Source organism: Pygocentrus nattereri, chromosome 7, assembly GCF_015220715.1.
Source record: "Pygocentrus nattereri isolate fPygNat1 chromosome 7, fPygNat1.pri, whole genome shotgun sequence".
Classification (NCBI taxonomy): Eukaryota; Metazoa; Chordata; class Actinopteri; order Characiformes; family Serrasalmidae; genus Pygocentrus; species Pygocentrus nattereri.
In genome coordinates, this window is record NC_051217.1 from 23,438 (window position 1) to 46,046 (window position 22,609).

Consider the following 22,609-nt stretch of genomic DNA (forward strand, 5'->3'; position numbering starts at 1 on the left):
TCGAGAATGTTATAAAATACAACCACTGGCCATCTCCTGGTTATTCGCTGGCAATGTAGGTGGCGGTCAGCTTGTCCAAGTTGTCCACTCCTCCTTTGTTTTTGTTATAGTCCAGGATGATTTTGGGCTTTTTATTATTTCCTGATGTCACAGTTGCATCTTTGTGAAGAGTGGACATCAGTATCACATTCCGTTGTTTTTGTGGACAGTATGAAACAGCAGTGGTGGTGTCTGTAAAAAGAAAACTTTGAGGAAAGTGGAGCCCTTTCCTTCATCTGTAAAATTTCAGCAGGCAGCTCAGGTTCTTTTTTTTCTTTTTTTTTTTTACTGTGATCACCATGGTGATTTACCTCCTGAGAAGTTCTTGTCCAAGGGCATAGCTGGTAAAGAAATTGTCACAAGTAATGTTGTGACCCTGCAGTCCAGAAGTCATATTGAGGACTACACATTTTCCTTGTTGTTTTTCTGGGATGCCGCTTGCAGACTTGCTTGTGTAAATCTCTAGATTCCATGCATAGCTGGTTTTTGCATCACAGGCTGCCCAGCTTTTTATGGCATATTTGCCTGACTTACTGGGCATGTATTGCATTTTCCACAGAAAGGGAGAAAATGTTCATCTATTGTCACTTCTGGCCCTGGGTTGAATATCAGTGGAAGGAGTTGCACCCATTTCTCCCAAACATCCCTGATGGGAGCAAGTTTGTCAGATTTTGCTCTGGTGTCTCTGTTGTCAAATCTGATGACTCTTGATATCATTTTAAAGGTCTGAAGTGACATTGTTGCCCGGAAAATACCCCTGTCTGTCGATGCGTCCCAGAGACTATCAGTGGCCTCATTGCTGGATCTGTACACTCCAGCAAGGAGAAGAACACCAATGTAGGCATCCAGGCATTCATCATGAATGTCATTCCACATGTTGCCATGGACTTTTATTCCTTCAAGGTTTGTCATAGCAATGATGACTTCTTTTTTTTTTAGTGATGACGGCATAAACAGATCAAAACATCTTAAATCATCAGTTTGGGAATGGGATTTGGTGGGATTATGTCTGTGCTTGGGGACTTGTGGTAGGCCAGTGCCTAACGAGGACCCTAGACCTGTCCAGGACTCCTGGCCTTGTCTGGAGCATTGGATATTTTGGGTTTATAACCCAGAACCTTAAACCTAACCAAGCCAGTGCCACTCTCACTATTTATCTCTGTCCCTCTGGAACAACTGGAACTTTTATACACTGCTCAAAAAAAATAAAGGGAACACTCAAATAACACATCCTAGATCTGAATGAATTAAATATTCTCATTGAATACTTTGTTCTATACAAAGTTGAATGTGCTGACAACAAAATCACACAAAAATCAATGGAAATCAAACTTATTAACCAATGAAGGCCTGGATTTGTTGTCACACACAAAATTAAAGTGGAAAAACACACGACAGGCTGATCAAACTTTGATGTGATGTCCTTAAAACAAGTCAAAATAAGGCTCATTATTGTGTGTGGCCTCCACGTGCCTGTATGACCTCCCTACAACACCTGGGCATGCTCCTGATGAGGTGGTGGATGGTCTCCTGAGGGATCTCCTCCCAGACCTGGACTAAAGCATCCCCCAACTCCTGGACAGTCTGTGGTGCAACGTGGCGTTGGTGGATGGAGCGAGACATGATGTCCCAGATGTGCTCAATCGGATTCAGGTCTGGGGAACGGGTGGACCAGTCTATAGCTTCAATGCCTTCATCTTGCAGGAACTGCTGACACACTCCAGCCACATGAGGTCTAGCATTGTCCTGCATTAGGAGGAACCCAGGGCCAACCACACCAGCATATGGTTTCACAAGGGGTCTGAGGATCTCATCTCGGTACCTAATGGCAGTCAGGCTACCTCTGGCGAGCACATGGAGGGCTGTGCGGCCCTCCAAAGAAATGTCACCCCACACCATTACTGACCCACTGCCAAACCAGTCATGTTGATGGATGCTACAGGCAGCAGATCGCTCTCCACGGCGTCTCCAGACTGTCACGTGCTCAGTGTGAACCCGCTTTCATCTGTGAAGACCACAGGGCGCCAGTGGTGAATTTTCCAATCCTGGTGTTCTCTGGCAAATGCCAAGTGTCCCGCATGGTGTTGAGCTGTGAGCAAAACCCCCATCTGTGGACGACGGGCCCTCATACCATCCTCATGGAGTGGGTTTCTAACCATTTGTGCAGACACATGCACATTTGTGACCTGCTAGAGGTCATTTTGCAGGGCTCTGGCAGTGCTCCTCCTGTTCCTCCTTGCATAAAGGCGGAGGTAGCGGTCCTGCTCCTGGGTTGTTGCCCTCCTACAGCCTCCTCCACATCTCCTGGTGTACTGGCCTGACTCCTGGTAGCGCCTCCAGCCTCTGGACGCTGACAGACACAGCAAACCTTCTTGCCACAGCTCGCATTGATGTGCCATCCTGGATGAGCTGCACTACCTGAGCCTCTTTTGTGGGTTGTGGAGTCTGTCTCCTGCTACCACGAGTGTGAAAGCACCACCAACATTCAAAAGTGCTTCCTAAGTGGACAGTTTGATTTCACAGAGCTTTGATTTACTTGGAGTAATATTGTGTTGTTTAAGTGTTCCCTTTATTTTTTGAGCAGTGTATAAAAGAAAACATAAGGTTGAATTATTCATAAAACTAAACAAAAAAAAATGATATTCTCACCTGGAATATCAAAGGAAGCGGAACTAGCCTGTCCATGGGAGATCTGAATCACTATAATCCACAAAAAAAGAAAAAAAATAGAGACAAAATAATAATCTAGTGAATAAAAATAAGACCACAGTTCATATAGTTGTTTATTTGTTAAAAAAAGAATAAAGAATCCACTTCAAATTTTTGGCAAGTCTGTGCCTGAAGAACATTCAATTGGGAACCGAAACGTTGCAACATCAGACTTGAGAGAAAAATGTTATGTGGTCGACCCTATTTAAGACAAACCTCTTGGCCCACTAATTTAGCCAGTCAATATGGGGGTCCAAACAGGCATGAACCTCATCCCTATCTGAGGAGGGTAACCACACATGAGCCCAATTCCTACTGGGGCCAAATAAGCATGAATGCACCTCAAGCAGACCGTGTAATGCCGTACGGACTCCAACTTCAATCCCGAAATGGGAGACCTAACAGATCAAACCCAAACATTCACCTGCATTCTCCTAATAAAATGGAGAATGTTAATTTTTTTGAGAAATCAGCAGTTATCCAAGACCCATCTGAAAAAACAGGAACAATGGTCCTATACCTGGAATCTCCAGCAGGGGCCACTCCACTGCACCTGTAGGGGAGAATAAAAACAAAAAGAGTTAGACAAATAAAACAACAAAAAACCTATGGAAGAAAGAACACACACACACACCAAAATGAACCAAATAGAAATAACCCTGAATACAAGAGATTTAGCACACTGGTGAGACAATTATTTAATTTAATTCGTTCACACCACCACTTGGAAAATGTGGCACTGCATTCAGGGACTGAGCCCCCCACCTTTACCAGACTCAATAATTATTTAAGGGACGTGTTGAAGCCTGCAAATCCGACCGCCTTGACAAAATAGCTAATAGAGGGCAATGCTATGAATTGGGAGTATACCACACGCCTCATCCTAATTGACTATTATGAAGCCTACATAGCACAAGAGGTCAGGGCGCTACAGAACGTGGGTCATGAGGATACGATGGCTGCCCTTGGAGTAGCAACCAAGTAGTACCATAAAAGATACCCCAAAAAAACATGCAGAAGGGCCAGTCAGGAGTGTTGAGACTCTCCGAAAAACACTGGGGGACAGCACAGATAGTGAGGAAATGAGTCGGGGAAACAATGACACCCTACAGGAAGGGGCACTCTTTACTGAGGAGGATTTTCCACCCTTACCTCAGCATGAGGGGTCCCTCCTCAGGGCGGTTGTCCCCTTGGGCTCCGTCTCCTTTCCCCATCACACTGCCACCTAGGTCACCTAGGAAAAAGAGAGAGGGGACATGAGCAAGCAAGCAAGCTATCTTGGGAGCATGAAATTGTCCAAAATCTCTTGGTGCTGAAGCATTATAAGTTCCTTTCACTGGCACTAAGGGGCTGAGCTCAATTCCTGTAAACAACCTCACACCATAATCCCCCCTCCACCAAACTTTACACTCGGCACAATGCAGTAAGACAAGTACCATCTCCTGGCAACCGCCAATCCCAGACTCGTCCATCGGATTTCCAGATGGAGAAGTGTGATTAGTCGCTCCAGAGAACACATCTCCACTGCTCTAAAGTCCAGTGGCGGCACTTTACACCACTGCATTCCACGCTTTGCATTGCACTTGATGATGTAAGGCTTGGATACAGCTGCCCGGCCATGGACCCACTCCATGAAGCTCTCTACGCTGTTCTTGAGCTGATCTGAAGCCCACATGAAGTTTGGAGGTCTGTAGTGATTGACTCTGCAGAAAGTTGGCGACCTCTGTGCACTATGTGCCTCAGCATCTGCTGACCCCGCTTTGTCATTTTACGTGGCCTACAGTTGCTTTCATTCCTAATTTTTTCCACTTTGTTATAATCCCACTGACAGTTTACTACGGAATATTTAGTAGTGAGGAAATTTCACGACTGGACTTGCTGCACAGGTGGCGTCCGATCACGGCACCACGCTGGAATTCACTGAGCTCCTGAGAGCGACCCATTCTTTCACTAATGTTTGTAGAAGCAGTCTGCAGGCCTAGGGGCTCGGCTTTATACACCTGTGGCCGTGGAAGTGACTGGAACACATGAATTCAATGATTTGGATGCGTGACTGAATACTTTTGGCAATATAGTGTATATGCAAAGAAATATCCTTACCTTTATGTAGTCTGTTGTGCTTGCCGCGATACACTGAAAAAGAAATTAAATTTAGCTAGGTTAAATAGATAACTAGCAAATGTCACATTAGTACTAATGTTATAAAAAATCAAAAGGTGAAACAGGTAGTTGATTGTGGGTTTAGTTCACTACCTATGTAGGTAAAACATATAGCTAGCTAGCAACTACCTAACTACCTATATTTTCAGTTGGTTAACATTAGCTGGCTAGTTTCAGAAAAAGAATGAAAGCAAAAGTAGCTAGTTTCCTAGAAAACACAATAAAAACGTCATATTCAATATCCATATTTTGTCATACACTGTGTTCTTACCTGAAAAAGCAAAGCAAAGGGTCCGCAGCACTAACAGCTCTGGAGGATAAAACGGTTTACCCTTGCAAGTGTTTTGATTTGAAAAGCTGTGACAGGCTCGTAAACTGCACTGCAGATTCGCTGATCTTCAACTCATTTTACCATACTCTTGTGAATGTATCTGTTTAACAGATCATAACATCTGCTGCCTTAGTTTCAAATGAGGGATTTAAGAAATTTAAAATGTGAATGGCAGAAAATACACAAAGTAGATAGCAATGATAGGATATAAAATTAAAATTTAGGAACATGTCAACAGAAATGCTGTTTTATACTCTATATACTTTTAGCAGCATTTTATGTGCAACCTCAGCCATTATTCAACATAACCACTAAAACGCTTGAAAATAAAAGTCGCATTTCAATGTTACGACATCATATTCTCAAGCAAAATCTTACTTTATTATTTGATGTTGAAAACTGATTGTGATTAGGTCATGTGACGTCGCGACCAGAATCCAACCAAAATGAGATGTCACATCAACTTTATGTGCCTGCTGGGTGACGAGGTTCTGCCTTCCGTTTGCAAACCCTTTGGCCAAATTATTGCAGCCTTTCCTGGTAATATCCCACTGTAATGTTGTAATTCTATGACATTATCATCGAAATATTGACTTTCTTCTTAAAATATTACAATTTTATTCTAAAACATACGACTTTAAATAGTGTGGCTTTTCCTCAAAATATTGAGGTCTACTATTTTTATTTTTATTAGTGGCCCTAAAACACCATCATACAGAATAGCATGAAAAAAATGGGAAAGATTGATACGGAGATCAACAAGTGCTTTCATTACAGATTATGAGGTCAATAAGTTTACTGCTACATTAAAATTTTAGTAGAACCTTAAAACTTGTGGATAAGCACATGGCTGCATAGTTAACAATGCTCAATATTGCCAGAGATGTGCATGCTGGCAGCAGCATGGTAACCCCTGCTAAATAAAGATTAGGATTAAATTCTAATGGTTTCTGCCTCCTAATGGTTACCATTAGAGACCACTAGTTTCCAGGCTTAGAATTTGAAATGTATCTTGAATCAGTCACTAGATCACCTGTTAAAACATTAGGATCCTTTACATTATCAACTCATCAAGAAAAGCCAAAATGCATAACAAACTCCCAAAAACCAACAGAAACGCTTAATGGCTTCTATGTTTTCTTTTCTCAGTATAGACATTAACCTTATGTTCCACTGTTACACATTCAATTCAATAACGGTATGGAGCAGATTATGTAGTGCCAGAGCCAGTTTATGAGGAGCCTGGCCGCTTCCTATTTCCTAATGAACCTAAATGGCACACACAATGGCATTCAATGCTAATGGAATGTGTTCAATTTGTGTAGGCTAAAGACCACTCACTAAATATATAAGGCAATCACTGCTTTATGGAAAGATTTGGCATGTTGCAACAAAATTAGGAATGACAATCTACACATTTGGAACAGGTGTGCACTATTTCTCTATTAGATTTTTAAGGCCACTGTCTCATGTTATGTGTGCCATAACATCAGAACTTGAACATCATCCTCATCAATTTGAAGGACAGCCAAGGAAATAGCATCTTATATGTACCAAAAACTGTTTCAGAAAGGCTAAAGAATGGTGAGTGAACAATAAAAGCATGATGTACTTTTCCAGATAAAAATTATTTGGCCAAAATAATTAATCAAATTAGAACTGCAGGGAATACAAAAGGCTCAGGCCTGCAGGTACACTCTGTATTTATTACACTCTGCTCTACCCCATCTGACTCCTGGTTCAATAGTGTCCATAGACATTCTAGGACACTATATGTCAGTGGCATTTTTGTCTGGTGTTAATTCATATAAACAGGACCAAGGGTGTTTATCAGATCCTAAGTAGTAAGCGAGAGAAAAAAGGTTATGATAACATTAAAACCATTTGGTTGGTCATGTGGCTTCCACATACTCTACACATCTTCATTTTTTCCATTGGAAAATCTGAAGTGACCTCTACATTCTGAGGAACTATAGAGAGGAATGGCATCTTTTATAAAATGCATTTTGGGAACAAGTGTAATGAAGGAGAAATGTGAATAAGTCCTTACTTAGACCAAATACACCTGTAGACAGTTTGGACTAAAGCCTCTCTGAAATAATATAATTGGAGTCTATTTATCATAGACATAACCTTAAGGATTAAGGTCTGACTGAGTGCACTTGATCATTTCCATGAATTATTTCTTTAATATAGATTTTATAACTCACTCGACCTTGAACACACTGAATATATTTGGAATGATTTATTCACATAAATCGTTTTCATGTGAAACTATTCAATAGAGAGTCTTGAAAAACAGACTAAATTCTTATTGACAAATATTAAAGCTATTTATCGGTAACAGTTCATTAAAACTTTCACAAATCTACAAGATAAATGAATGATGAATAAAATATTTGTGCCTGCAGTCGTTACAGGCACTTTGTCATCGCCTATAGTCACAACTGTGGGTGTGGAAAACAAACGCTGGGCTTAACCTGGAACACACACACACACACACACACTTTCAAAGCGCTTCTCCCTCAGGATGGCGGAACCTATTAACCGGGAACAAAGTGTCTACCAGATAGACGTTAAATAAAGGTTGTTTCACTTTCGTTGTTCACATCACTCGATTTCGTGCAGTAACCGGGGTTTTCTACTGCAACGGCGACGAGATTTACTGGAATTCTGTACAGCTGCTTTCTGACATCAGCCGTGAAAAGCGCTACAAACTCATTTGATTTGATGAAGAAAACGCCGTGAGATCCGCCGCAGCTCACGTGGGGTTCACGGCGACGACTGTCCGACTCGACGGCTCTTTCCTACTCTACTCCCCAGCTGCAGACGGCTGCTCTCGCTGACCACCAAGGTCAGGCGCAGTTCATCTCCAACGTTTTTTGCCACTTTAAATTCATTTAATGTTATTGTTAGCGAGCTGTTTCAACATCCATCCATCCATCTTCTAAGCCTCTTCTCCGTCAGGGTCGCGGGGCAGTCTTCGGGCGGAAGGCAGGATACACCCTGGACAGGTCGCCAGCCCATCGCAGGGCGCTGTTTCAACATATTTGCACCTATTCCTGAGTTTTTCCCACGAATCATTTAGTTATATTTTTTATTTAGTTTGGACTGCCATGTTGCGTTTGGGTCTCCAATAATTTTGGACACATCCTCGAATTTCAATTTTGGCAGCTATGACCAAGATAAAGGGCAGACCTTTCTGGGGTGAGCTGTTGTGATATGACCGCCTGCGTTTCTGAGGTTAGTAACTGTCCGAAAAGCAGCACCGGAACGTTTCTTGGACCTAAAACCGCTCAGCTGACTCTGATTTAACTACATAAAACCACGCCCAGCTGGCTAAACTTCGCCACGTGCAAATCGCACTCATCCAGTTTAAATGACCATCCAGTTCAGTTAATGTGCTCATGAAGCCAAACCAACATGTTCAAATGGACATCCAACCAGAGGATTTGCCTTGTTCAGCAATTTATCCATGTTTGAAATAATACTATGCTGATTCGTTGGAGTAATCAACTTGTGGTTATGCAGATGTCTTATGCAAAAGTTGGCAATACAGGTGAGGATTTTAATTAGACATTGTCAAGACCTTTTGATGGGTTTTATTCCTTTTTATTTTAGCACACCAGCTGTTTCACAATCGGTGGTACCTACTTTAAATCACAGAAAAATAGACTGGGCTATTGAAAATATGTTCAGCCCAATATCTTGGCCATAATCATGCCTCTGCTCTCTGTGAATGGTGAGGGGCCAAAGTATGTGTTGAAGAAAATTGTCTGATTTTAAAGTTGGTTTCGTACGAAGCCTTCGGTTGTGGTAAAGGGAGCTGCTTGGTATCATAGGTTTGGAAGGTGATGTACCCAGCAAAAAACTTGAATGGGGCTGTTGCACTGTCTTTAGCTTAGTTGTGGTTTAGAGTTTCACCCAAGTTTAACCCTAAATGGGTCATGTGGGTTCTTAAACTCCTTTGCTGTGCCATATAAAAATCACATATCTGCTACTAGTTGGTGCTGTATCTCCGGTTTAATTGAGGTTTAAAGCTGCATTGTTGTAATTGAAGTGCATTTTCAGCTCAAATCATTAAATATTCCATACGTAGGCCTATATACATTTCACCATAATGTTTTGAAGACTTCATGGCACATTTTAATTAAATGCTGTATTGTACATGCTGAGGTACTGCTTAACTTGGGGAAGCATTAATTTTTGCAGTCTTGATTGTGCCTTTTCAGAATGTGTTGTTCAGAGAAACCGTTGATGACTTGTTAAGGCTTTAACTATTTATTTAACTATGCATTGCCTTGTCTTCAGTACTCAGTCAGTGTGCAGTATTAAAGTTGGTCAGCTGTGCAGCTCAGTGTGAGAGTGGGACATATGGCTTACCCCAGTTGATTGTCATATTGTGGATGTGGCTGAAGTTCACTATGAGGTCACCGTGGTCTGGATCTTGGCAGTTTGTTTTTTTTTTTTCTTCACTTTTCTCTGTTCATGATATTAAATGTAGAAACAGTGCCTGTGTGCTAACGTAGTAGTCTACTCAGGGCTGCAGCCATGGTGGCGCAGACCTACCTAAAAGAGGACCAAATGCGGTTTGTGTCAAAAGCATGACTGGGAGTAAATAGAGCTCAACAGCAAACGTTTAAAAGTTAAGATAGTTTCCAATCACTTGCCCAGAACTTACTTTAAGTTTTAGGAAGTAGAACGATGGATTTCACTAAAATAGCAAACAAAACTTACCTATATGTTTCCTTTTTTTTTCTGCAGCAAACAGGTTTTGGTTAGCATGACCATATATATATATATATATATATATATATATATATATATATATATATATATATATATATATATATATATATATATATATATATATATATATATATTACACACACACTTACACACTTGGATGCCACGTTGGGTCCAGACAGGTATGTCAACGGCGCTGCCATTTTGGGGCAGTCAACATCGCTGCTAGTCTGCATTCAGTACTATTACAGAGTGGCTGTTTAGGAAATATGCTGTCCAAAATTATACTATTTTAAGGATATTGCATGAAATATTGCAAGTGGAAGAGCATTATATAAAGTAGGGTGTGATTATATAATAGGGTGATGTCTGTGTGGATATGGCCTTGTGGTTGGTGATGCACAAAGAACCTGTTTGTGTGTTTCCTCTGGTTTTATATTAAGCTTATTTTGTATAATAGTCTTTTCAGGGGATCTTTATGTAGTAGTTATTTATTTACAGTGATGGTTAATGCTTTGTAGCTAGGTACAATAGCATTCCTTAATCTGTGTAGATATTCTTAAAGATTATGAATTACCATGATCAGTTATTAAAGCAATAAAAGCTACCAAGAGCAGTCTGTGAAACCAAGAGTAGTCTATACATGAGGATTATAACAACAGGTCTCAATACAAGTGAATTTGTTCACAAGTGGATCTTGACCGCTCCAACACAGCGGATGTGCAGACGCATTGCCTCAGATAGGGAACAACCGACAACACGGCATCTAGGTATGTATCTATGAGCAGGATGCTTGCATACTGCTAGTGAGTGCTGATTGGTTGGCGAGTGGAACAGCTCCTTGGCTGTTTGCACTCAGAGACCTCATGTATGTATGTGAGGCACTGTGTTAAGCTCCTATAACTCCAGTTCAAAAGGTCTTAAAATATAACAGGAGTTTTTAAATATTTTTTGCTATTCATTATTCAGAAAATGATTTTAATCTTTTAGCAATTAGAAACTCTGAATTTGCACAAATGCTCCATCATATTTCATTTATTTTGGACTCTCTCAGGGGCTCCCTCTAGCGTTTGAGAAACCTGGAAGACATTACAGAATGGTAATTCTCCTCGCCACAAGTTCTCTGACATTAAGAAATCAGAAGGTACATTAGACTATTTTGTCTCATTAACTGTTGGCTGCCTTTCCCATTAACTAGGGTTTGGTACAGACAGACTTTTATACAGTATGTTTAATGTGTGCTTTTAGAGTAATTAGTGAGGACAGAGATTCAGGAGAGAGGTAAATGAAGTAGTTTCAAATGGACTATCACTTCATTTAGTATATCTTTGTTTTAAAGATTTTTTTTTTTTTTTTTTTTTTTTAATAAAGTTACATGATTATATAACCTTAAACAGGATAGCTGACGTCAAATCAGTTTATGGAAGGGTAATAGTGGTTTATAGAAGACTGGAAATATGGGAAAGGAAGAAATTAAAGGATAAAGGAGCAAATAAAGTTAAAAAAAGCAATAATTTGCTTAAATCCTAAAGAAGAAACATAGGGTTGGTGTAATACTCATAATTTTTAATTACTTAGAGATATGTTAATGGCATTTTTAAGTCAATATGCATGGTTTTAACTGATGCATTTTAAATTGACAGGTAGGCTAGAGCAGGGTTTCTCAACCTGCAGGCCGTGGGCCACCAGTGAGCTGTGAAGGTCTGTGGGCTTGTACTCTGGGAATGCAGTATTTCATAGTGGGCAAGTAACATCACTATAAGTCAGTGGGAAAAAGTCATGTAATTATTAAAATTTTAAAAATCAAACATTACAGAAATACAACCAGTATATGTACAAAAAACAATTAGTTGCACATATATATATATTTTTTAAGATGTTTTCTATTAAGTTGAATAGAATCTTAAACTTTAATCCCTCAAAGTCTCATTTCATGTTTGGAAACTAAAATATGCAGGACAGCAGTGCTTCTTAAGGTATATCTCATATGCAAGATTGACTCATTAGGGCAATTAAAGTTAATTCCCACAAATTCTGTCATATAAAATGATATACTGAGTTCTAACCTTTTTGCATCAAAGATAACTGCTTGCATGTTGATATTGCAAATTTGCTCATTTTTAATTTACACACAATTGTCCTTGAATCACTATCACCACTATTAATCTCTTCTTCCCTGTTTTTTTTTTTTCTGTTTTTTTTTTTTATTGTAGTATATAAGAGAAGAAAATGACCCAGCCAGGAAATGTTTGCTTCTCCAGTACATCTCTCCTAAAAGTCATGTATGCCTTCTGTCTGTGTGCATTTCTTCTGCCTGGTTGGCACTGTGCAAACCTGCTGTGCTATTACTGTCCATTGCAGCTGGTCAACAAGCCCTGCAAGCATGTTTTGACTGAATGTCTGCCAGGGCAGAAGTGCTTTACTGCAGATGGGCACTATGGAGGGTACAGTGGAGTCTTCTCCAAGGGCTGCACATTTGAGAACAAATGTCTCAGGAAGAACAGTCAGATCATACAGGAAAGCAACATCTCATTAGATTACTCATGCTGCAGTTATGACTACTGTAACTCCAGTCAATGCTGGACCTGCAACTATAGGCTGCTTGCATTCACAGCTATTGCTCTAATTGTTTTGTGTATTTGGTCAAATTAAGATTAAATTCCTGACATTACTTTCATATGCATGGAAATTTGAATGACAAGGGCACAGTTGTGAAAAGAATAACTGAAAGGTGTACATACAGAGTTGGCCATTCATGCATGTTTTCAGTATTTATTTCAATGTAAAAAAATCATTTTAATGCTCAAATAAATTGATTGAAATCTAACCTGGAAGCCATTATTACAGTGTGATCTCAAGCTGATCATATAAATTGTGTTAAGTTAATGTGCAAAACGTGCAACACAACAGGAGAAACTGTTTTTGGAGGTTTGGACAGTTCTTTATTTTCCTTTTATAAGGCTTCTTTATCTCCTTATGATCGATAAACACACAAGTGTGTCTGTGTGTGTGTGGATGTATGCACACAAAAGAGGCTGATATATTGTAGCTACACTGAGAGGGTGAAAAGGATATACATTACACAGACCTACAAAAACAAACACTGATGGGGAAGTCCTCATCTCCCTTGTTTAAGATTGGTGGAGAGGAGGACATCACAAAGGGATGAGGTGGGTGGGAGAGTTTTCATTGCAGTCTTAGATTTCGACCTGACTAATAAATTAACACTAGAAAACAGCATACAGATTTCACACACAGTGCATTTCAACAGGTTATGTGGAGAACAATTTACCATAAATATCTGTATTTTGGGATGAAGATATTAAAAATGATAAAATGTGAGAAAAAAAAATAGGACCGTTTCCCCTTTCTTTCCATCTCTGAAATTGGCCTATACTCAGGCTTTCATCCATCCCCATAAAATGAAAAATGGTAAAGCCTCAGAAAATAGGAATTAGTATAAAACTAACAAACAAATAAACAGTACACCACAATCAACTCATCACAAAAAGAATCCACGGACACAGAACAGCAAGAACACAGAACTCCTAGCATTATCACTGTTAACCCAATCATCATTCATCATCGCTGATACCAGTTTCCTACTGGGAACAGGTACAGGTTGAATCTTCCACACTCTCTGTCCACGTAACTCCACAACTGCCTTAGGTTCATTATCAATAAAATGATCATCAGTTTTCTGGTAGAACTTCACAGTGTGGTTAAAGGAAGGGTGAAAAAGGAGAAGAGTTGTCATAAGCGGATGAGGAGAAAGCATAACAATGTAAATAATTACAATAACAAACCTGAAAGTTCATGGAAAGTAAACAATATCTGCATTGTGTTTCTCTCTTTCTTCCCATCACTCTTCCCTGGAAATGCCTTGATTAGCTGCAGGTTGAAATGTCAATCAGAGGGCAGTGGGATGGTCCAAGGCTAACAGGGATCCACTGGTGGTATTGTGTCATCAATGTGTGATTTCCAGGTTCTCCTTTACAGTAGGTTAGGCGTGCTGCTGCAGTGCCCTTTTTTTCCTGTTGTAATAGTGACGTATCCCAGTCTGTCTGGCAAAGTTCATCATGTAGTTTTGTTTACGGGTGCTGGAAAGAGAGACAGTAAGACAGGAGAAGTAGGAGTGAGAAAGAGAATAATGAGCAACAATAACAAAAAAAAATGTAAAAAAATATATAGACAGGGTACTTGTCACGCTTGTTTTAACATCGAAAATGTTTTCAATTAAAAAAAAATAGGGAAAAAAAAACACTAGTTTCAAAAACAATACAGGCAGCTTGCAGATTACAAATAACCTCAAACACCATGAAAGACCTGTTGAATTTTACTTAAATAAGAACTCAATCATTTCACATGGCTTTGGAAATAGTTATCAGAACCACTGCGTTTCAGAGTTACTTGAAAGATATATTCCAGCATAGATTACTGACTTTCCTGTGAGTTTACAAAAAAACAAAAAACAAACAAAAAAAATCAGGCTTCTTATCAATTGTAAAATAATCTTTTATCCTTGGCTATATACTAAAGTGTTATATACTGTAAAATTAAAGACCTATCCCAAATCTTCCCGTCATATCAAAAACTTCTTACTTGCATAGGAATGACATAACATGAAAAACTTCTTTCTGGATTTAGGTACAGAAACATCACTAGTGAAAATGGTAAATGATCTATTATCATCCTCTTACCAAGGAAATGTATGCCAGTTCTGATTAGTGCGCTATTTATTATGACAGATCATGCTAAAAAAAACCTTGTAGGAGTAACAGGAACAGCTCTTTACTGGTTCAGATCTTACCTGACCAACTGCTATTTGTTTGTGAAAGTATAGTGTTCCACTAGTCAAGTAGAGTTGTAGGACCTCTAAAGGTTCATTTTGTGTACGCCATCACTGGGTACTGCTGTCAGTAATCATGGCATCAGTTTCCGCTGCTATGCCCAGTGTCAAACAATTGTACGTACCAGCCAAACCAGAAAATACATTTTGACTTAATAAGATCAAGTAAAACACATAAAGGATGACGAGACAGAATCACAGCGCTGAAACTGCACTTGTTAGGGTGATGAATGATCTCTTACTGGCAGCTGATAAGGGTTTGTCGAACTTGCTTGTTCTGTTGGACCTTACTGCCACTTTTGATATGGTATGCCATAGCCTACATCAGCTTCAAAATTTGATTGCCATATCTGGTACTGCACTTGCCTGGTTTCAGTCATATCTAGCAGACAGGCAGCAGTTTGTCTCTATTGGAAGTAACAGATCTGACTCGTGCTCCCAGTCATGTGGTGTTTTTCAGGGGTCATTCTTGGTCCTTTGCTCCTTATACTGTACATACTCCTCCTTGGTGGATTGCAGTTTCATTGTATATATATATATATTACACACACACACACACACACACGCTAAACCATCTAACAGTTTACCACCCTCAGTGTTGATTAATTGTTTAGCTGATGTTAGGACATGGATGACTGAGAACTTCCTGAGTCTTAATAGTAATAAGTCAGTGGCAATATTAATTGCCTCTCCAGCTACAGTTAAAAAGATAAGCAGCATTGCTGTCTTTATTCCTGGTTATATTCTCTTCTTTGACCCAGATCAGAAACTTGGCAGTGATCGTTGACTCCACTGTCTTTTGAACCCCATATCAAGAACACTTGTAAGGCAGTCTTTTTCCATCTGAAGAGCATTGCTAGGATCCACCCTTTTCTGTCTTTTTCTGCTGCTGAGACTGTTATCCATGCTTTTGTAACATCTAGAATTGACTACTGCAATGCTGTGCTACATAGACTCCCTGCTCGGGTTCTGAATAGGCTGCAGTATGTGCAAAATTCAGCTGCTGGGGTTTTAACCCACACTAGATCCTGGGAGCATATCAGTCCAACTCTGAAACAGCTTCACTGGCTCCCAGTTCAGCATCGTGTTCAATAGTAATTGCTTGTGCTGTTTTTTAAGTCTTTGAATGGCCTTGTCCCCTCCTACCTTGGTAGTCTGCTTCAGTTATGCTCTCCAGCTCGTACCCTTCGCTCCTCTGATTCACATTTGCTCAAAGTTCCTCCCTCACACTGTTGGTGACAGGACATTCAGTGTTGCTGGCCCCAGGCTGTGGAAAAGTCTCCCCTCTAAGTTGCATGCTTGTTTGACCCTGGCTATGATCAAAGCTAGTCTTAAAACCCACCTTTTCCAGATGGCTTTTGGGTGAACCAGTATTGTGATTTTTTTGTGAATTATTTGTATTACTTTTATATATTTCTATGCTATTTTAATTTCTTTTTAATTTCATTTCTGTTTAAATTAATTTTTTCTTTGATTTTCATTGTACAGTGTCCTTGGGTGTCTTGAAAGGCGCTTATCAAATAACATTGTATTATTTAGAGGTTTTTCCTCTTCTAAGGCCAATAGCTGCAAGAAACAAGCAGTCTTATTTAAAGCTAAATCTTAATAGCTTCCCAGTTGCATCAGGTACATGTTTGAAAAACCTTGACGCACAATTGTTTTCAATCAGTCCTTTGATATATAAGAAACATGACTAAAATAGCTTTTACTCATCTTTAGAACACTGCCAAATAATGACATGCACTATTCCCACAGGGTGCGGAAAAATGCATTTACATCACGCCTTTATTACCTAAAGGTTGGATTACTGCAATGCCATGCTATCTGAAAGTTCCAGCATAAACCTAAACAAGATTCAATCAATCAACCTTTATTTAAACTCGGAATACACTGAGGGAGACCCTCATTTACAATGTAGCCGAGCAATACAGGAATCAGGGATTGAGAATTTGTATAGTAAAAAATCAAATGCTATAATTAAACAAAACAAATCATGAAAGTAAAATTTAATAATAAGAAGGTATCAATAAACTACTATCAATAAATGATTAAAATAACAACTTGTCAAGTAACAGAGCAGATAAGGATAAAATAAATAGAAACAAATGAATGGATAAAAGAAATAGATGTAAGACAATAAATTGACAGAAATAAAATAAATAAAAAGAATACTAAAAAAAGAATGATTAAAAAAAAAAGTTTTAACAGAAGTACAAAAGTAAAAACAATAGCTAAGACATGGTTAAAACATACCAACAGTCATATTAAAAATGAAGTAAAATCACATAAAGCAGTTGCAGGCTGTACAGAAGTGGTTAGAAATAAAAAGTTTAAAATGTTCATGTGACACCAGAGAGCGAAGTTTTAGAGTTTGCTGTAATGGATTCCAGATCGCTGGTGCATTGTAGCTAAAAGCAGATTCCCCAGCTCTGTTAAAGTTCTCGGCACCTGAAGGTTTATCCAGTCACTGAAATGAGTCAAACTGCAATATTTACACTGAGCATTTCTGTGTTTTATAATAGCATATGGCCAGTAAGCGCTTTATATATAAAAGATAAAATTAGTAGCCCTGATATCGAAACCAATGTTTGGTAGAATTTTTAAGAGTAGACAATGATCAACTGTTTCAAAGGCTTTAGAGAGGTCAATGAAAATTGCTGCGTAATATTTATTTTTATCGATGGCACGAGAAGTTTAAGATGAGTAGCCACAGGGATTGTGCTGTACTTTTCTCTAAAACCAGATTGGTACACTGTGCAGAAAAGCCTTGAGTTGATCATTTACTAAGGTTTCTTAGTAAACAATGCTAATTTCACTCTTATGAGATTTCTTATGTTACTTACTTAGCGATGGCACACACACAGGCTTAGACACAGACAATTGGAAGTTGGTCAAGATATTAAAAATACAGTGGTTAAGGCTGCACTTCTAGCACTGTTTCTGTTTTGTCTTGGCTTTTGTCTTGTAAACTGTTAAAAATGCAGAATTACTTTACTTTTGAATAAAACATGTGAAGGACTCACAAAAAACTCCTATATACAAATTAATAGGTTAAGCAACTTTATATTGTTAAAACTACAACTGCAAAGGACTGAATATGAAATTAACAAAATGTTTTTTTTCCCAAACTCATCATCGTCTAAGCCCTATCCACCACTTCATAGTTTTCACTTGGTTAATGCGCTCAGTTTGTATCATGCAATGCAGGTAGTTTAAAGTTAGATAGCTGGCTTTCACACCTGCTGTGTTTACTCAAAATCAAGTGACAGGACAAAAGGGACTGTGTTCAAAAGTATTTTGAGTGTTTTTTATTCTCTTTTTTAGCTTACCAGCAAAACAGGTTTTAGCATTTGTTTTGTGTTTTTCATCCCAGATGCTATTAAAATGTGTTTGAGACTAGCCAACAGCCTGGAACTAGTCACATTCCTGTACTGAAGTTTCAAATGGCATGCACATGAGTTGCCTGAAACACACCTAGGGACACATACACACTGCATTTTTAACCTCTCCACTAAAAAAAGCCTCCATACACACTGGTTGACTGATTGTAGCTTAACAACTGTAACTAGGCATGTATGAGCACTTCTGTTAAGCACTCATGCCACAGCTTTGCATGTGGGCAACTTATAAATCACATACCTCTTACTCCATGAGTTTGAAGGAGAGTGTGAAAGGTGAGACTTTTTATCTAAACAATGTTCTTTCATGGTGCTTGGGGTTAAAGTTCAAGAAAAAGATATCAATGAGGAAAATAAAAACAGAAAAAAACTATTATGAAAATAGTTAAAAGCCACAGTTGTGAAGGAAAGGACAGTGAATGTGTCCAAAAACAACATAAACTGCTGAGACTGCTGTCCTTGCTTAGCCTGTCATTGCCTCTTCCATCCAGCAGGTGGTGCCAGTGAGCCAGGAATGCAGCCAGGGCAGGCAGAGACCTCTGCAAAGCGGGGAGAAGGGAGTGGAAGAAGGGAGTGGAGGGCAGGGGACTAGCTAAATGGAGTCTGTGATACCATTCACTATGAAACAAGTGAATAACTTTTTACAAATGTGCTGCTACTGAAGTCATGCAAATGAAGACTGGATGGAGGAGGAAACTGTTCTGTTCATTATGTGCTGACAGTGTCTTTTTTAGGATGTACATAATGCCAACAATCACAACACAGAGTTAAAATCAATTCACTAATATTTGCCTGTTTAAAATTATTTAAATGTAATTAACATGTATACATTTGCACACAAATTAAATTCTATTCAGGTCTAATTGGGAACTGTGTGATAAAATCACCATGACATTAAGTTTATTGCAAGATCAGCCTTTACCTGACTGGTTGCTGCTGAAAGAAATGTTACACTTTAAAGTGTAAAAAGCCACAATATCTTCTCATATGGACATTTTTGTTAGCCTCTTTCAAGCCTAAACAAATACAGTGTTTTTAAACTCAACAAAATAACATGACTTAGAAAGTCCCCCCAAACGTAAAACAACCTTTAAATTCCCTTTATCTCATCTCACATGACGTACATAATACTATTAAACTATACAGCCTTCAGTTAACCCTTACACTGGCTAACCAAAAGCTCAATGGGTGTTGAGGGCAAGACAGATAATAATGATGAGTTTTGTAGGACAAATGAGGGGGAAAGAAAGGACTCATTTGCATTTCAAGATAGATAGACCACTTACCTGACTCTACAGCCATGTCAGGGGAGCAGAATATAGAAGAGAGCAGAGATTAGAGTGCGAGAGGAGGAGGATACATGGGAGCTGCTGCTGGCATGCAGAAAGATTTGGGGGGGCACATGCCCTGCCCTGGAAAGGCAGGACCACAAAGGAGAAGATTTTGAAGAGACCCAGGACAAAACAGGGACAGAGACAGAAAGAGAGAGGAGGAGAAGTGTGAAACACTAAAATAAGGAAAAAAAAAGATCAAATCGAGGCAGTAGAGACAGAGTGACAGGAAAAAGGAAGCAGACAAATTGGGGCCTTTTTGAGGAATGCAAGAAAGAAACAATGAATGAAAAAACAAGAACCATAATAGACAGTGTTGTGTTGAGAAATGAACACATAATGGAAAGAAAATGTCAAAGAGGGAGTGATTAAAAACAGGTGACAGCATTAATTGAGTAACAGGTATGGCAGAGCAGTGAAAGGGTAGATAAGCAAAAAGTGCAAAGAACAATAATGACCTTTCACTAATGGCAAGCAATGGCAGATAAAGATAACAGGAATAAGGGAAGGAGAAAGAGAACAATTGGTGAAGAATCATTGAAATAGAGCAGGGTAAGGGTCTACCTCATGAAGTCCACATTACCCTTTTAGAAGTGCATGACAGGTGTACGTAGACATGTGTGTATGCACGTGTGGAAGTGAGTGCACCGCAGGGCGTGGGTGAGTGGTTCATAATTTGTTGTTCGTACAGCTTTGGATTTGTATAATACTTTGCAACATTATCAAGACTCTCTGAGAATTGCTGAGCTGATCTTTAGTTGAGTTTGTCATTTATAGTCAAAGTGAATCAGAAGTCATAATGAATTTTCCTTCTATACCATGACACATTTCCAATTGAAACAAGACATTAGGGAGGAGAGGGTAATAGAGAATTGTTTTGTTTGATGATACGTAGGGGTGATTAGAGTGGGAGGTGAAACATGATATTATTGGCTAATGTTTTTTGTTTTCCCTGCCTAGTGGTATATGGCAATTATTTTGATCATATCAGTCCAGCGCTATCATCACTTCATTGGCTGCCTGTTAAATTCCATATTGATTATAAAATCTTTTTATTGACGTATAAAGCCCTACATCGTAGGCATGGCAGCCCTGAGTACCTGCAAGACCTTATTTCCTATTTTGAGTCATCACGACCACTCAGATCACAGAGCGCTGGCTTATTAATAGTTAAGAATTAAGAATTCCTAAGGCTGCAGCTGGGGGAAGAGCCTTTTCTTATAAAGCCCCCAAACTCTGGAATGATCTTCCAGAAACTGTTCGGGACTCAGACACAGTCTCAATCTTTAAGACTAGGCTGAAAACTCACTTGTTCAGTTCAGCTTTTGGTAGCTAATGTTCCCCCTAGATAAAGGCAGCAGATCCAGGGGTCCATGGACACAGGGAATTATAGTAAACTGAGACGCTGGTGCTGTCGTCCCACTGCTCGCACGCGGTCACTCAGGTTTGTGGACGGTGGAGCGGAGGGATGCCAGACTGTCTCAGAGTGCTGCCGTGTCTGTGTGTCCTTCCGGTTCTCTCCTGTTAGTTAAGCTGTCATAGTCAGATCTGCCGGAGTCGTTAGCCACACTCTGGAAATGTTTACATTCCCTGTTTTATGTACAAACAGACAGAATAAAACGAATTCCCTCTACCGCACACATGTCCGGCCGAACACTGAAGGACGACCGACTGTCGAGCCCTCCTGCTGCCCACTTCAGACCAGCTGCTCATGCCCCAGCTACCACCACCTGCCTTGGACCAACTGCTCACCCTACACTGAGGTTCTCATAGACTCCCAGCTATTCCTAATACCAATATTACTGCTATTAATATTAGTAATATAATAACTCTGTAGGTAGTTTGACCAGAGGAGGATGGGTCCCCCCTGGTGAGCCTGGTTCCTCCCAAGGTTTCTTCCTCAGTTGTGAGGGAGTTTTTCCTTGCCACTGTCGCCCCTGGCTTGCTCACCTGGAGTTTTTTTTTTACACTTCTTGTTAAAACTTTGTCTTTTCTGCAATTCTGTAAAGCTGCTTTGTGACAACATCCGTTGTAAAAAGCGCTATACAAAATACAAATAAAATAAATAAACTTTTCTGGGAAGGCTTTCCACAAGGGTTAGGAGTGTGTTTATGGGGAATTTTGACCAGGCAGTCAAGTTCTTCCACACCAAACTGGCTCATACGTGTCTTTATGGACCTGCTTTGTCCACTGGTGTGCAGTCATGTTGGAACAGGAAGGGGCCGTCCCCAAATTGTTCCCACAAAGTTGGGAGCATGAAATTGTCCAAAATCTCTTGGTGCTGAAGCTTTAAGAGTTCCTTTCACTGGAACTAAGGCACCGAGCCCAACTCCTGAAACACAACCCCACAGCATAATCCCCCCTCCACCAAACTTTACACTCGGCACAATGCAGTCAGACAAATACTGTTCTATCAATCGCCAAACCCAGAGTCATGCCTAGGTGCTTGGTTTTATACACCTATGGCCATGGAAGTGATTTGGAACACCTGAATTAAATTTTTTGTAATGGTGAGTGAATACCTTTGGAAATATAGTGTATTACAACAACCAGCTATGTAGTAAAAAAAAAATAAAATCCAGGTGCTAAACTGGCTGGCCTGACTGCACTACTGAAAACATCTGGCACATTATGAAATGAAAAATACAACAAAGGAGACCCCAAACTGTTGAAATCCTATATCAAGAAAGAATGGGAAAACGTTTCACTTTTAAAACAACAGCAATTGGTCTGCTTAGTTCTCAAACACTTATAGAGTGATTTTACAAGTAGAGGTGAATCAAAACAGTGGTAAACATTGCCCTGCTCCAAACTATTCAAACTGGAATGTGTTATTTGGCATCAAATTCAAATTGGGTATATGTTTTTAAAAAACAATAAAATTCCTGTTTCAAAATTTGATTTGTCTTTCAACTATTTTCAATAAAATATAGGATTTAAATTATGAATTATTTGCTTGTCACTGCATTTTGTTTTTATTTACATTGTACACACACACACACACACACATACATGTATATATATATATATATATATATATATATAT

General features: G+C 39.4%; 1 protein-coding gene and 1 long non-coding RNA gene across 3 annotated transcripts in view; one reads left to right on the forward strand and one right to left on the reverse strand.

The window, feature by feature from the left end:
• Positions 1-8,260: 8,260 nt before the first annotated feature.
• Positions 8,261-12,401, forward strand: LOC108438996. The gene is made up of 4 exons (XR_001858733.2): positions 8,261-8,798; positions 11,040-11,129; positions 11,629-11,686; positions 12,199-12,401. It is a non-coding gene; the product is annotated as an uncharacterized LOC108438996 (long non-coding RNA).
• A 1,587-nt stretch (positions 12,402-13,988) lies between these two features.
• reln (reelin) overlaps positions 13,989-22,609 on the reverse strand; it is a 224,008-nt gene continuing 215,387 nt past the window's right edge. Inside the window, exons 64-65 of one of the 2 annotated variants that reach the window (XM_017717159.2) lie at positions 19,519-19,644; positions 14,069-14,085 (exon numbers count right to left, since the gene is read on the reverse strand). In XM_017717159.2, the coding sequence (XP_017572648.1) occupies positions 19,536-19,644 (109 nt within the window). In that variant the 3' untranslated portion in view covers positions 14,069-14,085; positions 19,519-19,535. Of the gene's footprint in view, positions 14,086-19,518; positions 19,645-22,609 lie in introns of both variants that reach the window. The other variant, XM_037540124.1, reaches the window with a different exon arrangement.